At 42.1% G+C, this 19,552-nt stretch overlaps 1 protein-coding gene across 3 annotated transcripts in view; it reads left to right on the forward strand.

Moving 5' to 3' along the window:
* Window positions 1-19,552, forward strand: part of LOC106577017 (SH3 and PX domain-containing protein 2A) — a 102,961-nt gene that overhangs the window by 78,359 nt on the left and 5,050 nt on the right. For all 3 annotated transcript variants that reach the window (XM_014154660.3, XM_014154661.3, XM_014154662.3), the window contains 3 exons: window positions 9,015-9,132; window positions 9,263-9,627; window positions 9,726-9,775. In XM_014154660.3, coding sequence (XP_014010135.1) covers window positions 9,015-9,132; window positions 9,263-9,627; window positions 9,726-9,775 — 533 coding nt within the window. The remainder of the gene's footprint in view (window positions 1-9,014; window positions 9,133-9,262; window positions 9,628-9,725; window positions 9,776-19,552) is intronic.

Raw genomic sequence — 19,552 nt, forward strand, 5'->3', positions numbered from 1 at the left:
ACGGCTTTGTCATTCTATTATTATTATTTAGTTTTTTTAAATCATTTTACAGACACCTGTGATAATCTGACGTACCCAAAAGGGCCACTAGATGTCTTGTGATAAATTACATAAAATCCTTGAAAGTTACCTGGTAGTTTACTGATAAACTTCTAAAGTTTCTAGTAAAATACCCTCGCTTTGCCACCCTACAACTGATGCCTACTGTATTGTCTTGTATGCTGTCTGCTACACCGTCATGATCCACACCCAATAATCACTAACATCGTTATTATCCAGCGAATTAACAGTCCAGCCATGTCATTACAATGCTAAACAGGTTTTCACATCCACTATGGTGGCTTGCAGCAGTTACAGATTTAACCTTATGCTAGAAGATAAACTTACCAAAAAAAATTATCATCTTGTTGTTACTCAGTTTCTGCACTTGAATGTACAGTCGTGGCTAAACATTTTGAGAGTGACACAAATATTACTTTTTTACAAAGTCTGTTACCTCAGTTTGTATGATGGCAATTTGCATATACTCCAGAATGTTATGAAGAGTGATCAGATGAATTGCAATTAATTGCAAAGTCCCTCTTTGCCATGCAAATGATCTGAATCCCCAAAAATAATTTGCACTGCATTTCAGCCCTGCCAAGAAAGGACCAGCTGACATCATGTCAGTGATTCTCTCGTTAACGCAGGTGTGAGTGTTGACGAGGACAAGGCTGGAGATCACTCTGTCATGCTGATTGAGTTCGCATAACAGACTGGAAGCTTCAAAAGGAGGGTGGTGCTTGGAATCATTGTTCTTCCTCTTTCAACCATGGTTACCTGCAAGGAAACACGTGCCGTCATCATTGCTTTGCACAAAAAGGGCTTCACAGGCAAGGATATTGCTGCCAGTAAGAATGCACCTAAATCAACCATTTATCAGATCATCAAGAACTTCAAGGAGAGTGGGTCAATTGTTGTGAAGAAGGCTTCAGGGCACCCCAGAAAGTCCAGCAAGCGCCAGGACCGTCTCCTAAAGTTGATTCAGCTGCGGGATCGAGGCACCACCAGTACAGAGCTTGCTCAGGAATGGCAGCAGGCAGGTGTGAGTGCATCTGCACGCACAGTGAGGCAAAGACTTTTGGAGGATGGCCTGGTGTCAAGAAGGGCAGCAAAGAAGCCACTTCTCTCCAGGAAAACATCAGGGACAGACTGATATTCTGCAAAAGGTACATGGATTGGACTGCTGAGGACTGGGGTAAAGTCATTTTCTCTGATGAATCCCCTTTCCGATTGTTTGGGGCCTCCGGAAAAAAGCTTGTCCGGAGAAGACAAGGTGAGCGCTACCATCAGTCTTGTGTCATGCCAACAGTAAAGCATCCTGAGACCATTCATGTGTGGGGTTGCTTCTCAGCTAAGGGAGTGGGCTCACTCACAATTTTGCCTAAGATCACAGCCATGAATAAAGAATGGTACCAACACATCCTCCGAGAGCAACTTCTCCCAACCATCCAGGAACAGTTTGGTGACGAACAACAGCTTTTACAGTACGATGGAGCACCTTCCCATAAGGCAAAAGTGATAACTAAGTGGCTCGGGGAACAAAACATTGATATTTTAGGTCCATGGCCAGGAAACTCCCCAGACCTTAATCCCATTGAGAACTTGTGGTCAATCCTCAAGAGGCGGGTGGACAAACAAAAACCCACAAATTCTGACAAACTCCAAGCATTGATTATGCAAGAATGGGCTGCCATCAGTCAGGATGTGGCCCAGAAGTTAATTGAAAAAGAAGGGTCAACACTGCAAATATTGACTCTGCATCAACTTCATGTAATTGTCAAAAAGCCTTTGACACTTATGAAATGCTTGTAATTATACTTCAGTATTCCATAGTAACATCTGACAAAAATATCTAAAGACACTGAAGCAGCAAACTTTGTGAAAATTAATATTTGTGTCATTCTCAAGAATTTTGGCCACAACTGTAGTAGTCTTGAAATCAATGATGAAGTCAGCAACTTTTATTTCAGTGTTGGAAATTGAGTGAAATTATATTACAGTATATAATAAGATTGCCTCATGTAAGCAGTTCAATTTAATTCACCGGTATGTGCAACTCCAATCTTTTCTGAATTACAGCTATAGCTACACAACAATCTAAAAGTCGTAGCATAATTGACTTTGGTAGGCCACATAAAATATTTTGCCACTTTGTTTGGCTTTTTACGAGCAAATTAAACATGAACACGTACAGTGTTTTCGGAAAGTATTCAGACCCCTTGACTTTTTATACATTTTGTTACATTACAGCCTTCTTCTTAAATTGATAAAAGTTTTTTTCCTCATCAATCTACACACACTACCCCATAATGACAACGTAAAAAACAGATTTTTTATAATTTTTTTGCAAAAAAATTTAAACATTTATAAAGGAAATATCACATTTACATAAGTATTCAGACCCTTTACTCCGTACTATGTTGAAGCACCTTTGGCAGCGATTACAGCCTTGAGTCTTCTTGGGTATGACACTACAAGCTTGGCACACCTGTATTTGGGGAGTTTCTCCCATTCTTCTCTGCAGAGTCTTTCAAGCTCTGTCAGGTTGGATGGGGAGCGTTGCTGCACAGCTACTTTCAGGTCTCTCCAGAGATGTTCGACTGGGTTCAAGTCCGGCCTCTGGCCAGGCCACTCGAAGACATTCAGAGACTTGTCCCGAAGCCACTCCTGTGTTGTCTTGGCTGTGTGTACAGGGTCATTGTCCTGTTGAAAGGTGAAGCTTCGCCCCAGTCTGAGGTCCCGAGTGCTCAAGGATCTCTCTGTGCTTTGCTCCGTTCATCTTTCCCTTGATCCTGACTAGTCTTCCAGTCCCTGCCGCTGAAAAACATCCCCACAGCATTTATTTTGTATTTTTCATTTAACCTTTAACTTTAACCTGATGCTGCCACCTCATGCTTCACCGTAGGGATGGTGCCAGGTTTCCTGCAGACGTGGCGCTTGGCATTCAGGCCAAAGAGTTCAATATTGGTTTCATCAGACTAGAGAATCTTATTTCTCATGGTCTGAGAGTCCTTTAGGTGCCTTTTGGCAAACTCCAAGTGGGCTGTCATGTGCCTTTTACTGATTAGTGGCTTCCGTCTGGCCACTCTACCATAAAGTCTTGGGGACCAATGCTGCAGAAATGTTTTGGTACCCTTCCCCAAATCTGTGCCTCGACACAGTCCTGTCTCGGAGCTCTACGGACAATTCTTTCGACCTCATGAATTGGTTTTTGCTCTGACATGCACTGTCAACTGTGGGACCTTATATAGACAGGTGTGTGCCTTTCCAAATCATGGAAAGGTGGACTCCAATCAGGTGGACTCCAATCAGGTGGACTCCAATCAAGTTGTAAAAACATCTCAAGCATGATCAATGGAAACAGGATACACCTGAGCTCAATTTCAAGTCTCATAGCAAAGGGTCTGAATACTTATGTAAATAAGGTATTTCTGTTTTTTATTTGTAATAAATTTGCAAAGATTTCTAAAAACCTGTTTTTACTTTGTCATTGTGGGGTATTGTATGTAGATTGATGAGGGGGAAAAAAATATTTGATCCATTTTAGAATAAGAGTGTAACGTAACAAAATGTGAAAAATGTCAAGAGGTCTGAATTCTTTCAAAATACACTGTGTGTACTATTCAAAAGGAGTTAAAAAGACAGACGTTTATCGACTGGAGGTGTTAAGAGCGAGCAGGTCTGCCGATGGACACGGGCCAGTAAAGAGTTTTATTCATCTTTCGGAGAATGTGTGAAAAGTGTTTGTGCTTGCACACATTAGTCTTGCCTCGAGCCAGGTTTTTTTGACAGGGGATGCAGTTGGATTGCTGACAGCAGAGTGAGGATAAGCTATTTGAGTCCAGCCCAAGGTTTGTGCTTGGCAACAGTGTCCACAGTGCACACAAAAAATGTACGGCCTCTGGTGTAAAAAGAGATTTTTCCACTGCAGGAACGAAATCTCGCCTGTAAAAAAAGAAAAGCTGAAATAGTGCTGACTGCAGGAAAATAATGTATAAAAGTTATGCAAGCGATGCATGTTGTGGTTAACATAATATCTGATTCAGAGATTCCCCCCTGCTGGTGAATGTGAGCTCAGGAAGGTTGAACAGGGTTGCCCCTGTACAGAGAGCCCTACCAGGCCTTAAACAGAGAGACCGGAGGTCCCATAGGTCAGTGCAGAGGAAAACAAAGCATACAGGAAGAGGCATTTTCGGTTCTATTTACACGGCTGTACATGGACCTATTTCTTTGAAAGTAATAGGAATTTTAACTATATCCTTATTCGGTTCTTTTAAATCCCTAAGTGAGACTCAACATGGGCAGAGGAAAGGAGACAGATATCAGATAGGAATCCAGTGATTCCAGAGGTATTCAAATGGTCTTGACATGCAGACAGGATATCCCCTCTTCTCTCTTTACTCTGCTGGGCAACATTCCTTCCTCCTGCCTGTGTTTTACGGTGTGATGAGATGAGACCTCTGGTCTGTAATGACAGGAAGTACTGTCACTGAGCGTGCCCTCTGGACTTTTGGGAAGTTACAAATCAAGATGGCGTCTCTGCTCTCTATCATCAGCCGAGTTTACAGAGGCTGACCGCCACCATGCCATTAGTCCACTCTGTCGTTACCCACTGGACACAGGTATCAATTCAACGTCTATTCCACGTTGGTTTAACATAATTTAATTGAAATGACGTGGAAACAACTTTGATTCAACCAGTGTGTGCCCAGTGGGTTAGAACTGTTTTCCTCATTTCAAAAGACTAGTGTTTGTGAGTTTATTTTGTCCCATATTTACACTGAGTAATCAACTATCATGACATCAAGTCAAGGTAATTGTCAGTTGCTGCAGGAAGGCATTTTCAGTATGAAGTGATTCACATCATATTAATTGTATTATTTTTTACCTTTATTTAACTAGGCATTTAATTACAGTGTCCCTGATTCTTGGAAGCCTTTGATAGTAAAATGCTGGATATCTTTGTGGATCTGACAGAATCAATCACATCTGAACTACACACAGAGACATTTCATGAAGTCTACAGATGTCTATATTTGTAGCCTAGATACAGTACCTTCAGAAAGTATTCACACCCCTTGAGTTTTCCTAGATATGTCTTGATTTCATTTCACTTCCTCTGAGATGTTTATACCATTGTTGCAGTAGGGAGACTGGGGTTGGTTGTCTCACAGGTTGGTTGTCACAATGTTTATTACTCAAAATCCATTGGGTGCTATGTTATAATTTCAAGATAAAAATGTGCATCCTCTATAGGAGAGGTCGTCCGTGTGGTCAATTCAGGTCAGGATCACAAAACATTGAGGTGAGAGGAACATTTTTCATTGGTGAAAGTAAATATTAAAATGCTTGTTATTTCTTTAATTAATAGTTAATTAAGGAATATTATCCATTCTTCAACTTTTATTGAAGAGAGGAAAGGGAGAGCTTTATTCCAAGCCTATTTGTGAGTTCCAAGGTTATTCAGATTCAGAAAACTTTTAATGTCCTCAGAGAGGCAAATTCATCTTGCAGCAGTCATAAAACACATCACATCTTCTAAATTACATCTTAATTAGCATTGGGGGGGTTAGGGATGGTTGTCACATTGATGTTTGGGTTGCTTGTCACAATCTGACAACCGTCCCCATTGTAACAATGTACCCAAAAGCTAAATGACATTGAAAAACGCCTTGAAGACTTGTTTTCTGGATGTTGAAAAGACATAAATGTTTCACAAGTTTGGACAGCACAGCACAGCACAGCACAGCACAGCACAGCACAGCACAGCACAGTACAGTAGAGTAGAGTTTAATTCAGCAGAGTGCAGTACAGTACAGCTGCTAAAGCCACTTTCTACCACTCTAAATTCCAAGCATCTGCCTCTAACCCTAGGAAGCTCTTTGCCACCTTCTCCTCCCTCCTGAATCCTCCTCCCCCTCCACCCCCCCACCCCCCCCTCTCTGCGGACGACTTTGTCAACCATTTTGAAAAGAAGGTTGACGACATCCGATCCTCGTTTGTTAAGTCAAATGACACCGCTGGTCCTGCTCACATTGCCCTACCCTATGCTTTGACCTCTTTCTCCCCTCTCTCTCCAGATGAAATCTTGCGACTTGTGACGGCCGGCCGCCCAACAACCTGCCCGCTTGATCCTATCCCCTCCTCTCTTCTCCAGACCATTTCTGGAGACCTTCTCCCTTACCTCACCTTGCTCATCAACTCATCCTTGACCACTTCCGTCTTCAAGAGAGCGAGAGTTGCACCCCTTCTCAAAAAACCTACACTCGATCCCTCCGATGTCAACAACTACAGACCAGTATCCCTTCTTTCTTTCCTCTCCAAAACTCTTGAGCGTGCCATCCTTGGCCAGCTCTCTTGCTATCTCTCTCAGAATTACCTTCTTGATCCAAATCAGTCAGGTTTCAAGACTGGTCATTCAACTGAGACTGCTCTTCTCTGTGTCACAGAGACTGCTAAAGCTAACTCTCTCTCCTCTGCTCTCATCCTTCTAGACATATCTGCTGCCTTTGATACTGTGAGCCATCAGATCCCCCTCTCCACCCTCTCCGAGTTGGGCATCTCCGGCGCGGCTCACTCTTGGATTGCGTCCTACCTGACAGGTCGCTCCTACCAGGTGGCATGGCGAGAATCCGTCTCCGCACCACGTGCTCTCACCACTGGTGTCCCCCAGGGCTCAGTTCTAGGCCCTCTCTTATTCTCGCTATACACCAAGTCACTTGGCTCTGTCATATCTTCACATGGTCTCTCCTATCATTGCTATGCAGACGACACACAATTCATCTTCTCCTTTCCCCCTTCTGATAACCAGGTGGCGAATCGCATCTCTGCATGTCTGGCAGACATATCAGTGTGGATGACGGATCACCACCTCAAGCTGAACCTCGGCAAGACGGAGCTGCTCTTCCTCCCGGGGAAGGACTGCCCGTTCCATGATCTCGCCATCACCGATGACAACTCCATTGTGTCCTCCTCCCAGAGTGCTAAGAGCCTTGGCGTGACCCTGGACAACAACCTGTCGTTCTCCGCTAACATCAAGGCGGTGACACGATCCTGTAGGTTCATGCTCTACAACATTCGCAGAGAACGACCCTGCCTCACACAGGAAGCGGCGCAGGTTCTAATCCAGGCACTTGTCATCTCCCGTCTGGATTACTGCAACTCGCTGTTGGCGGGGCTCCCTGCCTGTGCCATTAAACCCCTACAACTCATCCAGAACGCCGCAGCCCGTCTGGTGTTCAACCTTCCCAAGTTCTCTCACGTCACTCCGCTCCTCCGCACACTCCACTGGCTTCCAGTTGAAGCTCGCATCTGCTACAAGACCATGGTGCTTGCCTACGGAGCTGTGAGGGGAACGGCACCTCCGTACCTTCAGGCTCTGATCAGTCCCTACACCCAAAGAAGGGCACTGCGTTCATCCACCTCTGGCCTGCTAGCCTCCCTACCTCTGCGGAAGCACAGTTCCCGCTCAGCCCAGTCAAAACTGTTCGCTGCTCTGGCACCCCAATGGTGGAACAAGCTCCCTCACGACGCCAGGACAGCGGAGTCAATCACCACCTTCCGGAGACACCTGAAACCCCACCTCTTTAAGGAATACCTGGGATAGGATTAAGTAATCCTTCTAACCCCCCCCCCCCCCCAAAAAAAAAAGATATAGATGTACTATTGTAAAGTGGTTGTTCCACTGGATATCATAAGGTGAATGCACCAATTTGTAAGTCGCTCTGGATAAGAGCGTCTGCTAAATGACGTAAATGTAAATTTAATTCAGTAGAGTACAGTATATAAGAGTACAGTACAGTGCGGTGCAGTTTAATTCAGTAGAGTACAGTAGAGCAAGTACTGTACAGTTGAGTTTATTTCAGTAAAGTAGCGTATAAGATTACAGTGCAGTTGAATTCAGTATAGTGCAGTACAGTAGAACAAAGTACACTACACTACAGTTGAGTTTATTTCAGTAGAGTACCGTAGGATATAATATAGTACATTACTGTACTCTACCTTACTGTGCTGTACTCTACATGTCTGTTCTGTACTGAACTATAGTCTACTTTACCTTTCTTTACTGTTCTGTATCCTACTGTACTGTACTGTACTGCACTGTATACTGTTCTGTCCAAACTTGTGAAACTCTATGATTGGTTCAGATTTGGTCCAATCTGTACCTACTTGTCAAAACTGTGAGTCATGCGATTCCGACTGAGAGTCAGCAACATTCACACACACACACATTCACACACACTTTTTTCAAACTGTTCCTGTTTGAAAAAGCATTTCTTGTTTTCAGCAAAAAATGTAGTTAACACAAATGTTTACAGCTTTACTTTTTTAATCTTTATTAAAATATTTCATTTTCATCCAAATATCAGATGGTTACTGTTGTTTTATTAAGCATTGATATTACAATTTGAGTGGAGTAAGAACTACAATGTCAAAGCAAATACTAAATTATGTTGAATTTATTTGAATGTATTTATTTTTATTATGTTAGAAATACTGTCCAAAAAATAAAGGCTTTACTTTTTTTCTCTCAGATAAAGGCTTCACTTTTTCTAAAACTTCGTAAATTGGCTCAATTGTTGCTGAAAAACAAATGGCAAACACTGTGACAACCAACCCTATAGTGTGTGACAACCAACCCCGGGATGGGGCCGGATGTCACAAGTGGCAGCGTGGGTTTAATGGCTTATAATTCTATGTTGGAATACGTTATGAGGATTAAAATGGTCCCCATTTCAACTCAAGACCTTAGTCTCTCCAAATATTGAAAATAGTCTTGTAAGATATACTGGTCCTGAGAAATACACTTATTGATAAAAAATGTGACAATCAACCCCAGTCTCCCCTACCTCCTATAAAATGTTTACATATTTTACATTTGTTTGAGTAATGTTTTGTTATTGAAGCAGTGTAGTAAGTATGAAACTGACGTGAGTCTCTTGTGTTCCCACGCCCTCTCTGTGGCCCGACAGAGGAGAAGTATATGACGGTGCAGCCATACACCAGCGAGGGGAAGGATGAGATCGCCTTTGAGAAAGGAGTCATCGTGGAGGTCATCGAGAAGAACCTGGAGGGCTGGTGGTTCATCAGGTAAGGCCATGATTTGTGCTCCAACCACAATATAAACTGTTGCCTGTTTATGCTGTCTCTTGATTATGGTTATTCTCACTCATAATCACCTCCTCTCTTCCCTTTACCTCCATCCTCCCTCTCTCCTCAGGTACCAGGATAAGGAGGGCTGGGCCCCAGCCTCCTATTTGAAGAAGGTGAAGGAGGATTTCTCTCCCCGTAGTAGTAGTAATAAGAAGAACCCCTTAACTGGCCCTGTGGAGATAATTGGCAACATCATGGAGATCAGCAACCTGCTCAACAAAAAGGCCCTGAGTGAGAAGGACGTGCAGACGGACGGCCAGACAGAGGAAACCCCCCTGACCACCCTCTCCCTGGCCAAGAGGCAGATCAGCCTGCCCATACCCTGCTCTAGCTCGGACTTCAGCCCTGGTGCCGCCCTGGTGGACGGAAAGGGCAAAGCAGAACCGGCCTCTCCAGCCATAGCCCGCATCACTCCTCACAGAATAGAGATTGGTGAGTTGTCATTCAGAGATGGAATTGGAAGGCATAGCGGTTTGTTAAACTAATACACTCACAGAATTTAAATCACAATCTAATTTTCTTCTTTCTAGGCTCCCCGATCCTCAGACAAAAGCCACCTCCTCGAAGAGATGCAACTCTGGTCAGTATGAAAAAAATAATTACAGTTGAAGTTTACATACACCTTAGCCAAATACATTTAAACTACATTGCCTAAATTGTTTAACTTGGGTCAAACATTTTGGGTAGCCTTCCACAAGCTTCCCACAATAACTTGGGTGAATTTTGGCCCATTCCTCCAGAGACAGAGCTGGTGTAACTGAGTCAGGTTTGTAGGCCTCCTTGCTCGCACACACTTTTTCAGTTTTGCCTACAATTTTTCTATAGGACTGAGGTCAGGGCTTTGTGATGGCCACTCCAATACCTTGACTTTGTTGTCCTTAAGCCATTTTGCCACAACTTTGGAAGTATGCTTGGGGTCATTGTCCATTTGGAAGACCCATTTGCGACCAAGCTTTAACTTCCTGACTGATGTCTTGAGATGTTGCTTCAATATATCCACATAATTTTCCTGCCTCATGATGCCATCTATTTTGTGAAGTGCACCAGTCCCTCCTGCAGCAAATCACCCCCACAACATGATGCTGCCACCCCCGTGCTTCACGGTTGGGATGGTGTTCTTAGCTTGCAAGCTTCCCCCTTTTTCCTCCAAACGTAACGATGGTCATTATGACCAAACAGTTTTATTTTTGTTTCATCAGACCAGAGGACATTTCTCCAAAAAGTACGATCTTTGTCCCCATGTGCAGTTGAAAACCGTAGTCTGGCTTTTTTATGGTGGTTTTGGAGCAGTGGCTTCTTCCTTGCTGAGCAGCCTTTCAGGTTATGTCGATATAGGACTCGTTTTACTGTAGATATAGATACTTTTGTACCTGTTTCCTCCAGCATCTTCACAAGGTTCTTTGTTGTTGTTCTGGGATTGATTTGCACTTTTCGCACCAAAGTACGTTCATCTCTCGGAGACAGAATGCATCTCCTTCCTGAGCGGTATGACGGCTGCGTGGTCCCATGGTGTTTATACTTGCGTACAATTGTTTGTACAGATGAACGTGGTACCTTCAGTCGTTTGGAAATTGTTCCCAAGGATGAACCAGATTTGTGGAGGTCTATAATTTTTTTTCTGAGGTCTTGGCTGATTTCTTTTGATTTTCCCATGATGTCAAGCAAAGAGGCACTGAGATTGAAGGTAGAGCTTGAAATACATTCACAAGTACACCTCCAATTGACTCAAATGATGTCAATTAGCCTACCAGAAGCTTCTAAAGCCATGACATAATTTTCTGGAATTTTCCAAGCTTTTTAAAGGCACAGTCAACTTAGTGTATGTAAACTTCTGACCCACTGGAATTGTGATATAGTGAGTTATAAGTTAAATAATCTGTCTGTAAACAATTGTTGGAAAAATGACTTTTGTCATGAACAAAGTAGATGTCCTAACCAACTTGCCAAAACTATAGTTTGTTAACAAGAAATTTGTGGAGTGGTTGAAAAATGAGTTTTAATGACTCCAACCTAAGTGTATGTAAACTTCCGACTTCAACTGTACTTAGCTTAAATTGGAAGTTGGACTGCATGGCCAAATGTTATTGTTTCCTTTTTACACTAAATCCGCCAAAGGCCAACGCCCACTGACTTTAGATTTGATAAAAAAATAGTAAAAAAATGCCCCCCAAAAAATGCAACATCCTGCTCCTTCCCTAACTTTTCCAAAATGTTTGTATATATTTTACATTGCCGATTTGTCCGAATTTTTTATATTTTTTTAAAATCACAAATCACAAATATTAAGAGCCTTTTAAACTGTTTTTCTTACACATCTATTCCCAACTTAACCCTCTAAGACAATGCACTGTAGGACGTTGGTACCCATCCAACTACTAATGCATCTCTCTCTCCTCACTGAAATGAATGACAAATGGATGAATCGCGATAATTGTGCAAGTTACTTCACAATTGAAATTAAATTAGACCTGAATGATAAGTTGTGTGAAGATATTGATTTAATTTAGAAAGACAATCGTGTAATAATGAGTTTGTAATTAAATACCAGCAGTAAATAACAATAGCGGGGCTATATACAGGGGGTTCCGGTACAGAGTCAATGTGCGAGGGCACCGGTGTCGAGGTAATATGTACATGTAGGTAGAGTTATTAAAGTTACTATGCATACATAATAACAGAGTAGCAGCAGCGTAGAGAGGAGGAGGGGGGTGCAAATAGTCTGGATAGCCATTTGATTAGCTGTTCGGGAGTCTTATGGCTTGGGGTAGAAGCTGTTTAGAAGCCTCTTGGACATAGACTTGGTACTCCGGTACCACTTGCCGTGCGGTAGCATAGAGAGCAGTCTATGACTAGGGTGGCTGGAGTCTTTACCAATTTTTAGGGCCTTCCTCTGACACAGCCTGGTATAAAGGTCCTGGATGGCAGGAAGTTTGGCCCCGGTGATGTACTGGGCCATACGCACTACCCTTTGTAGTGCCTTGTGGTCGAAGGCAGCAAATTGCCAAAAACAAATCCTCATCAATCTACACATAATACCCCATAACGCAGAAGAGCTTGGTTTTGTTTGTTTGGAAAGTTTGTTGTTTGAAAGTTATTGATAGCTAGCTAGCTTCTTAGTTTGGATCCTGTGATTCAGTTGGAATCAGTTTCTGGGACTGCTTGTCTCTTTCCAGTGATCCTGCCGACCAAGGATCTATGTGAGGAGCTATTTGGCGTTGCAGCTAGCTTAGCTGCTAGCTAGCTGCATATCAAGCTAGTGGGGTTTTCTTGAACGCAGCCCGCGACGCGGTTAGCCATTCTGGCTAGGACTGCGGATTGTCCCGGGTTTGTGGTTGTCTAGATCCCTGCTGTTTGTTGTTTTCAATCTTCCCCGTGAGTTGATAGGCTTGAAGTAATAAACGGCACTCTGTTTCAAGCATTGCGAAGAGCTGCTGGCAATCGCAGTAAAGTGCTGTTTGAATGAATGCTTATGAGTCTGCTGCTGCCTGTCAGACTTCTCTATCAAACATTAAATCATAGACTTAATTATAATATAATATAATAAACACACAGAAATACGAGCCTTAGGTCATTAATATGGTCAAATCCGGAAACTATCATTTCGAAAACAAAACGTTTATTCTTTCAGTGAAATACGGAACCGTTCCGTATTTTATCTAACGGGTGGCATCCCTAAGTCTAAATATTGCTGTTACATTGCACAACCTTCAATGTTATGTCATAATTATGTAAAATTCTGGCAAATTAGCAATGAGCCAGGCGGCCCAAACTGTTGCATATACCCTGACTCTGCTTGCACTGAACGCAAGAGAAGTGATACAATTTCCCTAGTTAATATTGCCTGCTAACATGAATTTCTTTTAACTAAATATGCAGGTTTAAAACAATATACTTCTGTGTATTGATTTTAAGAAAGGCATTGATGTTTATGGTTAGGTACATTCGGGCAACGATTGTGCTTTTGTTAAATCATCACCCGTTTGGCGAAGTAGACTGTGATTCGATGATAAATCAACAGGCACCGCATTGATTAAATGCAACGCAGGACAAGCTAGTTAACCTAGTAATATCATCAACCATGTGTAGTTAACTAGTGATTATGTGAAAATTGATTGTGTTTTATAAGATAAGTTTAATGCTAGCTAGCAACTTACCTTGGCTTCTTGCTGCACTCGCGTAACAGGTGGTCAGCCTGCCACGCAGTTTCCCCGTGGAATGCAATGTAATCGGCCATAATCGGCGTAAAAAAATGCTGATTGATATGAAAACTTGAAATTGACCCTAATTAATCGGCCATGCCAATTAATCGGTCGCCCTCTAGTCCTGACCAGTGAGGTCCAGGACCTGAAGAACAGTTTGCAGTTCTCCCAGAGTCAGCTCAATGAGTTGAAACAGGAGAATGGCAAGATGACAGCAATCTGTAAGTCATTAAGAGAGGACATAAGTTCTGTGTGTGAATCCAGGATAACAATGACAGATAAATCAGACCATCTCGGGGGACAATCAAGGCGGAACAACATGGTTGTGGACAGAATTGCAGAATCTCCACATGAGACCTGGACGGAGTCTGAGGACAAATTGATGGAAATGATCTTTGAGGAATTGAAGATGGACCACAGGAAGATTGAGGTGGAGCACGCCCACAGGACTGGAAAACCCACCACCGGCCCAGGTGATAGGCCCAAGCCAATAGTGGTCAAGTTCCTGAGGTTCAAGGACAAGGTAGCTGTTCTGGAAAGAGCCAAGAACTTAAGAGGAACTTATATCTTCCTCAACGAGGACTATCCTGAAGCTGTGCGTCAGAAGATGAAAGAACTGATCCCAGCCATGAAAACTGCCAGAGCGCGTGGGGACATTGCCTACATCTGCCATGACAAGCTCATTGTCCACCCTCCCTCCCAGAAGCCTGGAAGGGATGAGAGAGCCAAGCCTATGGGTTCGTAGCGTCAACCCCGCAGCGCACACACACACACACACACACACACACACACACACACACACACACACACACCAATTGATTAATGGACTGCTGAATGTATATTTTTTTTCTCTTGCTTTGTTTGCTCTTTTCAGTATTATGTCTATCTCTGATAAGCCCCCCAGGAAAGGGCTGAAAATAGCCCATATTAATAAATGTGACCTTAGAAATAAGGTTCATGAAATCAAGTTCTTGCTAACATCAGATAACATTCATATATTAGCCATTTCTGAGACTCACTTAGATAACTCATTTGATGATACAGCAATAGTAATACAAGGATATAACATCTATAGAAGAGACAGCAATGCTTATGGGGGAGGTGTTGCTGTATATATTCAGAGCCATAACCTTGTAATGCTTAGAGAAGATCTTATGTCAAGTGTTATTGAAGTGTTGTGGTTGCAGGTTCACTTGGCACATCTAAAAAAAATTCATTTGGGGTGTTGCTATAGGCCACCAAGTGCTAACAGTCAGTATTTAAATATGTGTGAAATGCTTTACAGTGTATGTGATATAAACAGAGAGGTCTACTTTCTTGGGGACCTGAATATTGACTGGTTTTCATCAAGCTGTCCGCTCAGAGGAAGCTTCTTACTGTAACCAGTGCCTGTAATCTGGTTCAGGACTAAATTCAACAAAAAGAAGAAGAAACTGTATTATGAAGCTAAGTATCTATGATAGCTCCAAACTTTGGAGTACTTTAAGTTAAATTATGGGCAGAAAGACAAATTCAACTCCATCTTTCATCGAACCAGAATCATTACAAAACCATTTGATGTTGCCAATTATTTTAATCACTATTTCATTGGCAAAGTGGGCAAACCTAGGCAGGAAATGCCAACAAGGAACAGTGAGCAATTGTATTCATGCATAAAAAAAACTAATAATTAAAGAAAAGCATTGCAAGTTTGAATTTTGTAAAGTTAGTGTGGGAGAGGTGGAAAAAGTATTGTTATCGATCAATAATGGCAAACCTCCTGGCATTGACAACTTAGATGGAAAGCTACTGAGGATGGTAGCTCTCTATAACCACTCCTATCTGTCATATTTTTAATCTGAGCCTAGAGGAAAGTATTTGTCCTCAGGCCTGGAGGGAAGCCAAAGTAATTCCGCTACCCAAGAGTGGTAAAGCGGCCTTTACTGGTTCTAACAGCAGACCTATAAGCTTGCTGCCAGCTCTTAGCAAACTGTTGGAAAAAATTGTGTTTGCCAAATACAATGCTAATTCTCTGTAAAAAAATTAACAACAGACTTTCAGCATGCTTATAGAGAAGGGCACTCAGCATGTGCAGCACTGACACAAATGACTGATGATTGGTTGAAAGAAATTGATAATAAGAAGATTGTGGGAGCTGTACTATTAGATTTCAGTGCAGCTTTTGATATTATTGACTATAACCTGTTGTTGAAAAAACTCCCTTCACAGAACTGAGCAAACTGGCTCTAACCAGAATAGAAAGAGGAGTGGGAGGCCCCAGTGCACAACTGAGAAAGAGGACAAGTACATCCAAGTGTCTAGTTTTAGAAACAGACGCCTCACAAATCCTCAATTGGCAGCTTAATTAAATAGTACCCGCAAAACACCTGTTTCAACGTCAACAGTGGAGAGGCGACTCCGGGATGCTGGCCTTCTAGAGTTCCTCTGTCCAGTGTCTGTGTTATTTTGCACATCTTAATCTGTTCTTTTTATTGGCCAGTCTGAGACATGGCTTTTTCTTTGCAAGTCTGCCTAGAAGGCCAGCATCCCGTAGTCGCCTCTTCACTGTTGACGTTGAGACTGGTGTTTGCCGGGTACTATTTAATGTACGAGATCTTCAGTTTCTTGGTAATTTCTCACATGGAATAGCCTTCATTTCTCAGCACAGGAATAGACTGACGAGTTTCAGAAGAAAGGTCTTTGTTTCTGGCCATTTTGAGTCTCTAATCAAACCCACAAATGCTGATGCTCCAGATACTCAGCTAGTCTTAAGAAGGCCAGTTTTATTGCGTCTTTAATCAGCACAACAGTTTTCAGCTGTGCTAACATAATTGCAAAATGGTTTTCTAATGACCAATTAGCCTTTAAAAATTATAAACTTGGATTAGCTAACACAATGTGCCATTGGAACACAGGAGTGTTGGTTGCTGATAATGGGCCTCTGTACGCCTATGTAGATATTCCATAAAAAAATCTGCTGTTTCCAGCTACAACAGTCATTTACAACATTAACAATGTCTACACTATATTTCTGATCAATATGATGTTATTTTAATGTACAAAATATTAGCTTTTCTTTCAAAAACAAGGACATTTCTAAGTGACCCCAAACTTTTGAACGGTAGTGTATGTGTTATGGCTTTTCAACCTCTGCCATGTCGTGAATTCAGAGCCATCTATATAATAGAACTCAAAGGGTTGTCTTTAATGGAAGCTTCTCTAATGTCAAACATGTAAAGTGTGGTGTATCGCAGGGCAGCTCTCTAGGCCCTCTATTCTTTTCTATTTTTACCAATGGCCTGCCACAGGCATTAAACAAAGCATGTGTGTCCATGTATGCTGATGATTCAACCATATATGCATGAGCAACCGCAGCTAATGAAGTCACTGAAACCCTTAACAAAGAGTTGCAGTATGTTTTGGAATGGGTGGCCAGTAACAAACTGGTCCTGAACATCTCTAAAACTAAGAGCATTGTATTTGGTACAAATCATTCCTTAAAGTTGTAGACCTTAGCTGAATATGGTAATGAATGGTGTGGCTGTTGAACAAGTTGAGGAGACTAAATTACTTGGTGTTACTGTCATGGTCAAAACAAAAAGATTCAATGGTTGTTAAAATGGGGAGGGGTCTGGCCGTAATAAAGAGATGCTCTGCTTTTTTGACACCACACTCCAAGAAGCAAGTTCTGCAGGCTCTAGTTTTCGTCTAATCTTGATTATTGTCCAGTCGTGTGGTCCAGTGCTGCAAGGAAAGACCTAGTTAAGCTGCAGCTGGCCTAAAACAGAGCGGCTCATTTTGCTCTTAATTGTAATCAGAGGGCTGATATAAATACTATGCATGCCAGTCTCTCTTGGCTAAGAGTTGAGGAGAGACTGACTGCATCACTTCTTCTTTTTATAAGAAACATTAATGTGTTGAAAATCCCAAATTGTTTGCATAGTCAACTTACACACAACTCCAACACACACGTTATCCCACCAGACATGCCACCAGGGATCTTTTCACAGTCCCCAAATCCAGAACAAATTCAAGAAAGCATACAGTATCATATAGAGCCCTAATTGCATGAAACTTCCTTCGATCTCAAAACAGATAAAGCAACACCTCATGGCAAATGCCTCTACCCTATTTGACCTAAATAGTTTGTGTGTATGCATTGATATGTAGGCTACGTGTGCCTTTAAAAAATAAATTGTAGTTCTGTCTTTGAGCTGTCTGTTGATGTTCTCTATTATGTCATTCTGTATTATGTTTCATGTTTTGTGTGGACCCTAGGAAGAGTAGCTGCTGCTTTTGCAACAGCTAATGGGGATCCTAATAAAATACCAAAACATACCAAACAATGACAAAGCGAAAACAGATTGTTAGAAATGTTTGCAAATGTATAAAAAATACAAAACAGAAATACCTTATTTACATAAATATTCAGACCCTTTGCTATGAGAATCGAAGTTGAGCTCAGGTGCATCCTGCTTCCATTGATCATCCTTGAGATGTTTCTACAACTTGACTGGAGTCCACCTGTGGTAAATTCAATTGATTGGACATGATTTGGAAAGGCATACACCTGTCTATATAAGGTCCCACAGTTGACAGTGCATGTCAGAGCAAAAACCAAGCCATGAGGTCAAAGGAATTGTCCGTAGAGCTCCGAGACAGGATTCGGGAATGGTACCAAGCATTGAAGGTCCTCAGCAATCGGGGGAGAAGGGCCTTGGTCAGGAAGATGACCAAGAACCCGATGGTCACTCTAACAGAGCTCTAGAGTTCATCTGTGGAGATAGGAGAACCTTCCAGAAGGACAATCATCTCTGCAGCACTCCACCAATCAGGCCTTTATGGTAAAGTTGCCAGAAGGAATCCACTCTTCAGTAAAAGGCACATGACAGCCCATTTTGAGTTTGCCAAAAGGCACCTAAAAACTCTCAGACCATGAGAAACAAGATTCTCTGGTATGATGAAACCATGATTGAACTCTTTTGGTCTGAATGCCAAGCGTCACTTCTGGAGGAAACCTGGCACCATCCCTACGGTGAAGTATGGTGGTGGTAGCATCATGTTGTTGGGATGTTCTTCAGCTGCCGGGACTGGGAGACTCGTCAGGATCGAGGGAAATAAGAACAGAGCAATGTACAAAGATCCTTGATGAAAACCTGATCCAGAGTGCTCAGGACCTCAGACTGGGGCGAAGCTTCACCTTCCAACAGGACAACGACCCTAAGCACACAGCCAAGACAACGCAGGAGTCGTTTCGGTACCTGCCTCTGAATATCCTTGAGTGGCCCAGCGAGAGCCCGGACTTGAACCCAATCGAACATCATTGGAGAGACCTGAAAATAGCTGTGCAGCAAAGCTCCCCATCCAACCTGACAGAGCTTGAGAGGATCTGCAGGGAAGAATGGGAGAAACTCCCCAAATACAGGTGTGCCAAGGTTGTAGCGTCATACCCAAGAAGACTCGATTCTGTAATCACTGCCAACGGTGCTTCAACGAAGTACTGAGTAAGATGTCTGAATACTAATGTAAAAGTGATATTTCTGTTGTTTTAAAAAAATATAAATTAGCAAAAAAAATGCTAAAAAAATGTTTTTGCTTTGTTATTATGGGGTATTGTGTGTAGATTGATGAGGGAAAAAAACAATTTAATCCATTTTAGAATAAGCCTGAAACGTAACAAAATGTGGAAAAAGTCAAGGGGTCTGAATATTTCCGTCGGCACTGTAAATAGAAACTAATTTCACACATAATAAGAGTTAGCCTAAAGACTAGTACATTGACAATAGTCTGAGTGATGATATTATCAGCTGTGAAATTGTACATGTTGTGATGGGCGCAGCTTGTAATTGACTGTTGCATGGAAAGGAGCATCACTTTGTCAAATCTTACTTCAGAGTTACATGCAGATAAAATGTTTTGATTTTTATATAGTGTCAGAAAGATCATATTCTGCAGTTTGTCAAATAACTCTTGAAATTCAAGAGGTGCAGCTCTATTTCCAAATGTAACTTTTTCCAAGAATATCTGCGTTGTCCATGGCATCAGCACATGACCACTTGTGTTGTGGCATTGCTCTGGCTACTAAGCAAAGACTACTAACATAATAAACTTAAAGTATGTTATTCAGTTTTCATTTAAATACAATTTCTTATTTCCACAATGTTTCTTTTGACCTGCCA

Source organism: Salmo salar, chromosome 18 (assembly GCF_965601325.2).
Source record: "Salmo salar chromosome 18, fSalSal1, whole genome shotgun sequence".
Classification (NCBI taxonomy): domain Eukaryota; kingdom Metazoa; phylum Chordata; class Actinopteri; order Salmoniformes; family Salmonidae; genus Salmo; species Salmo salar.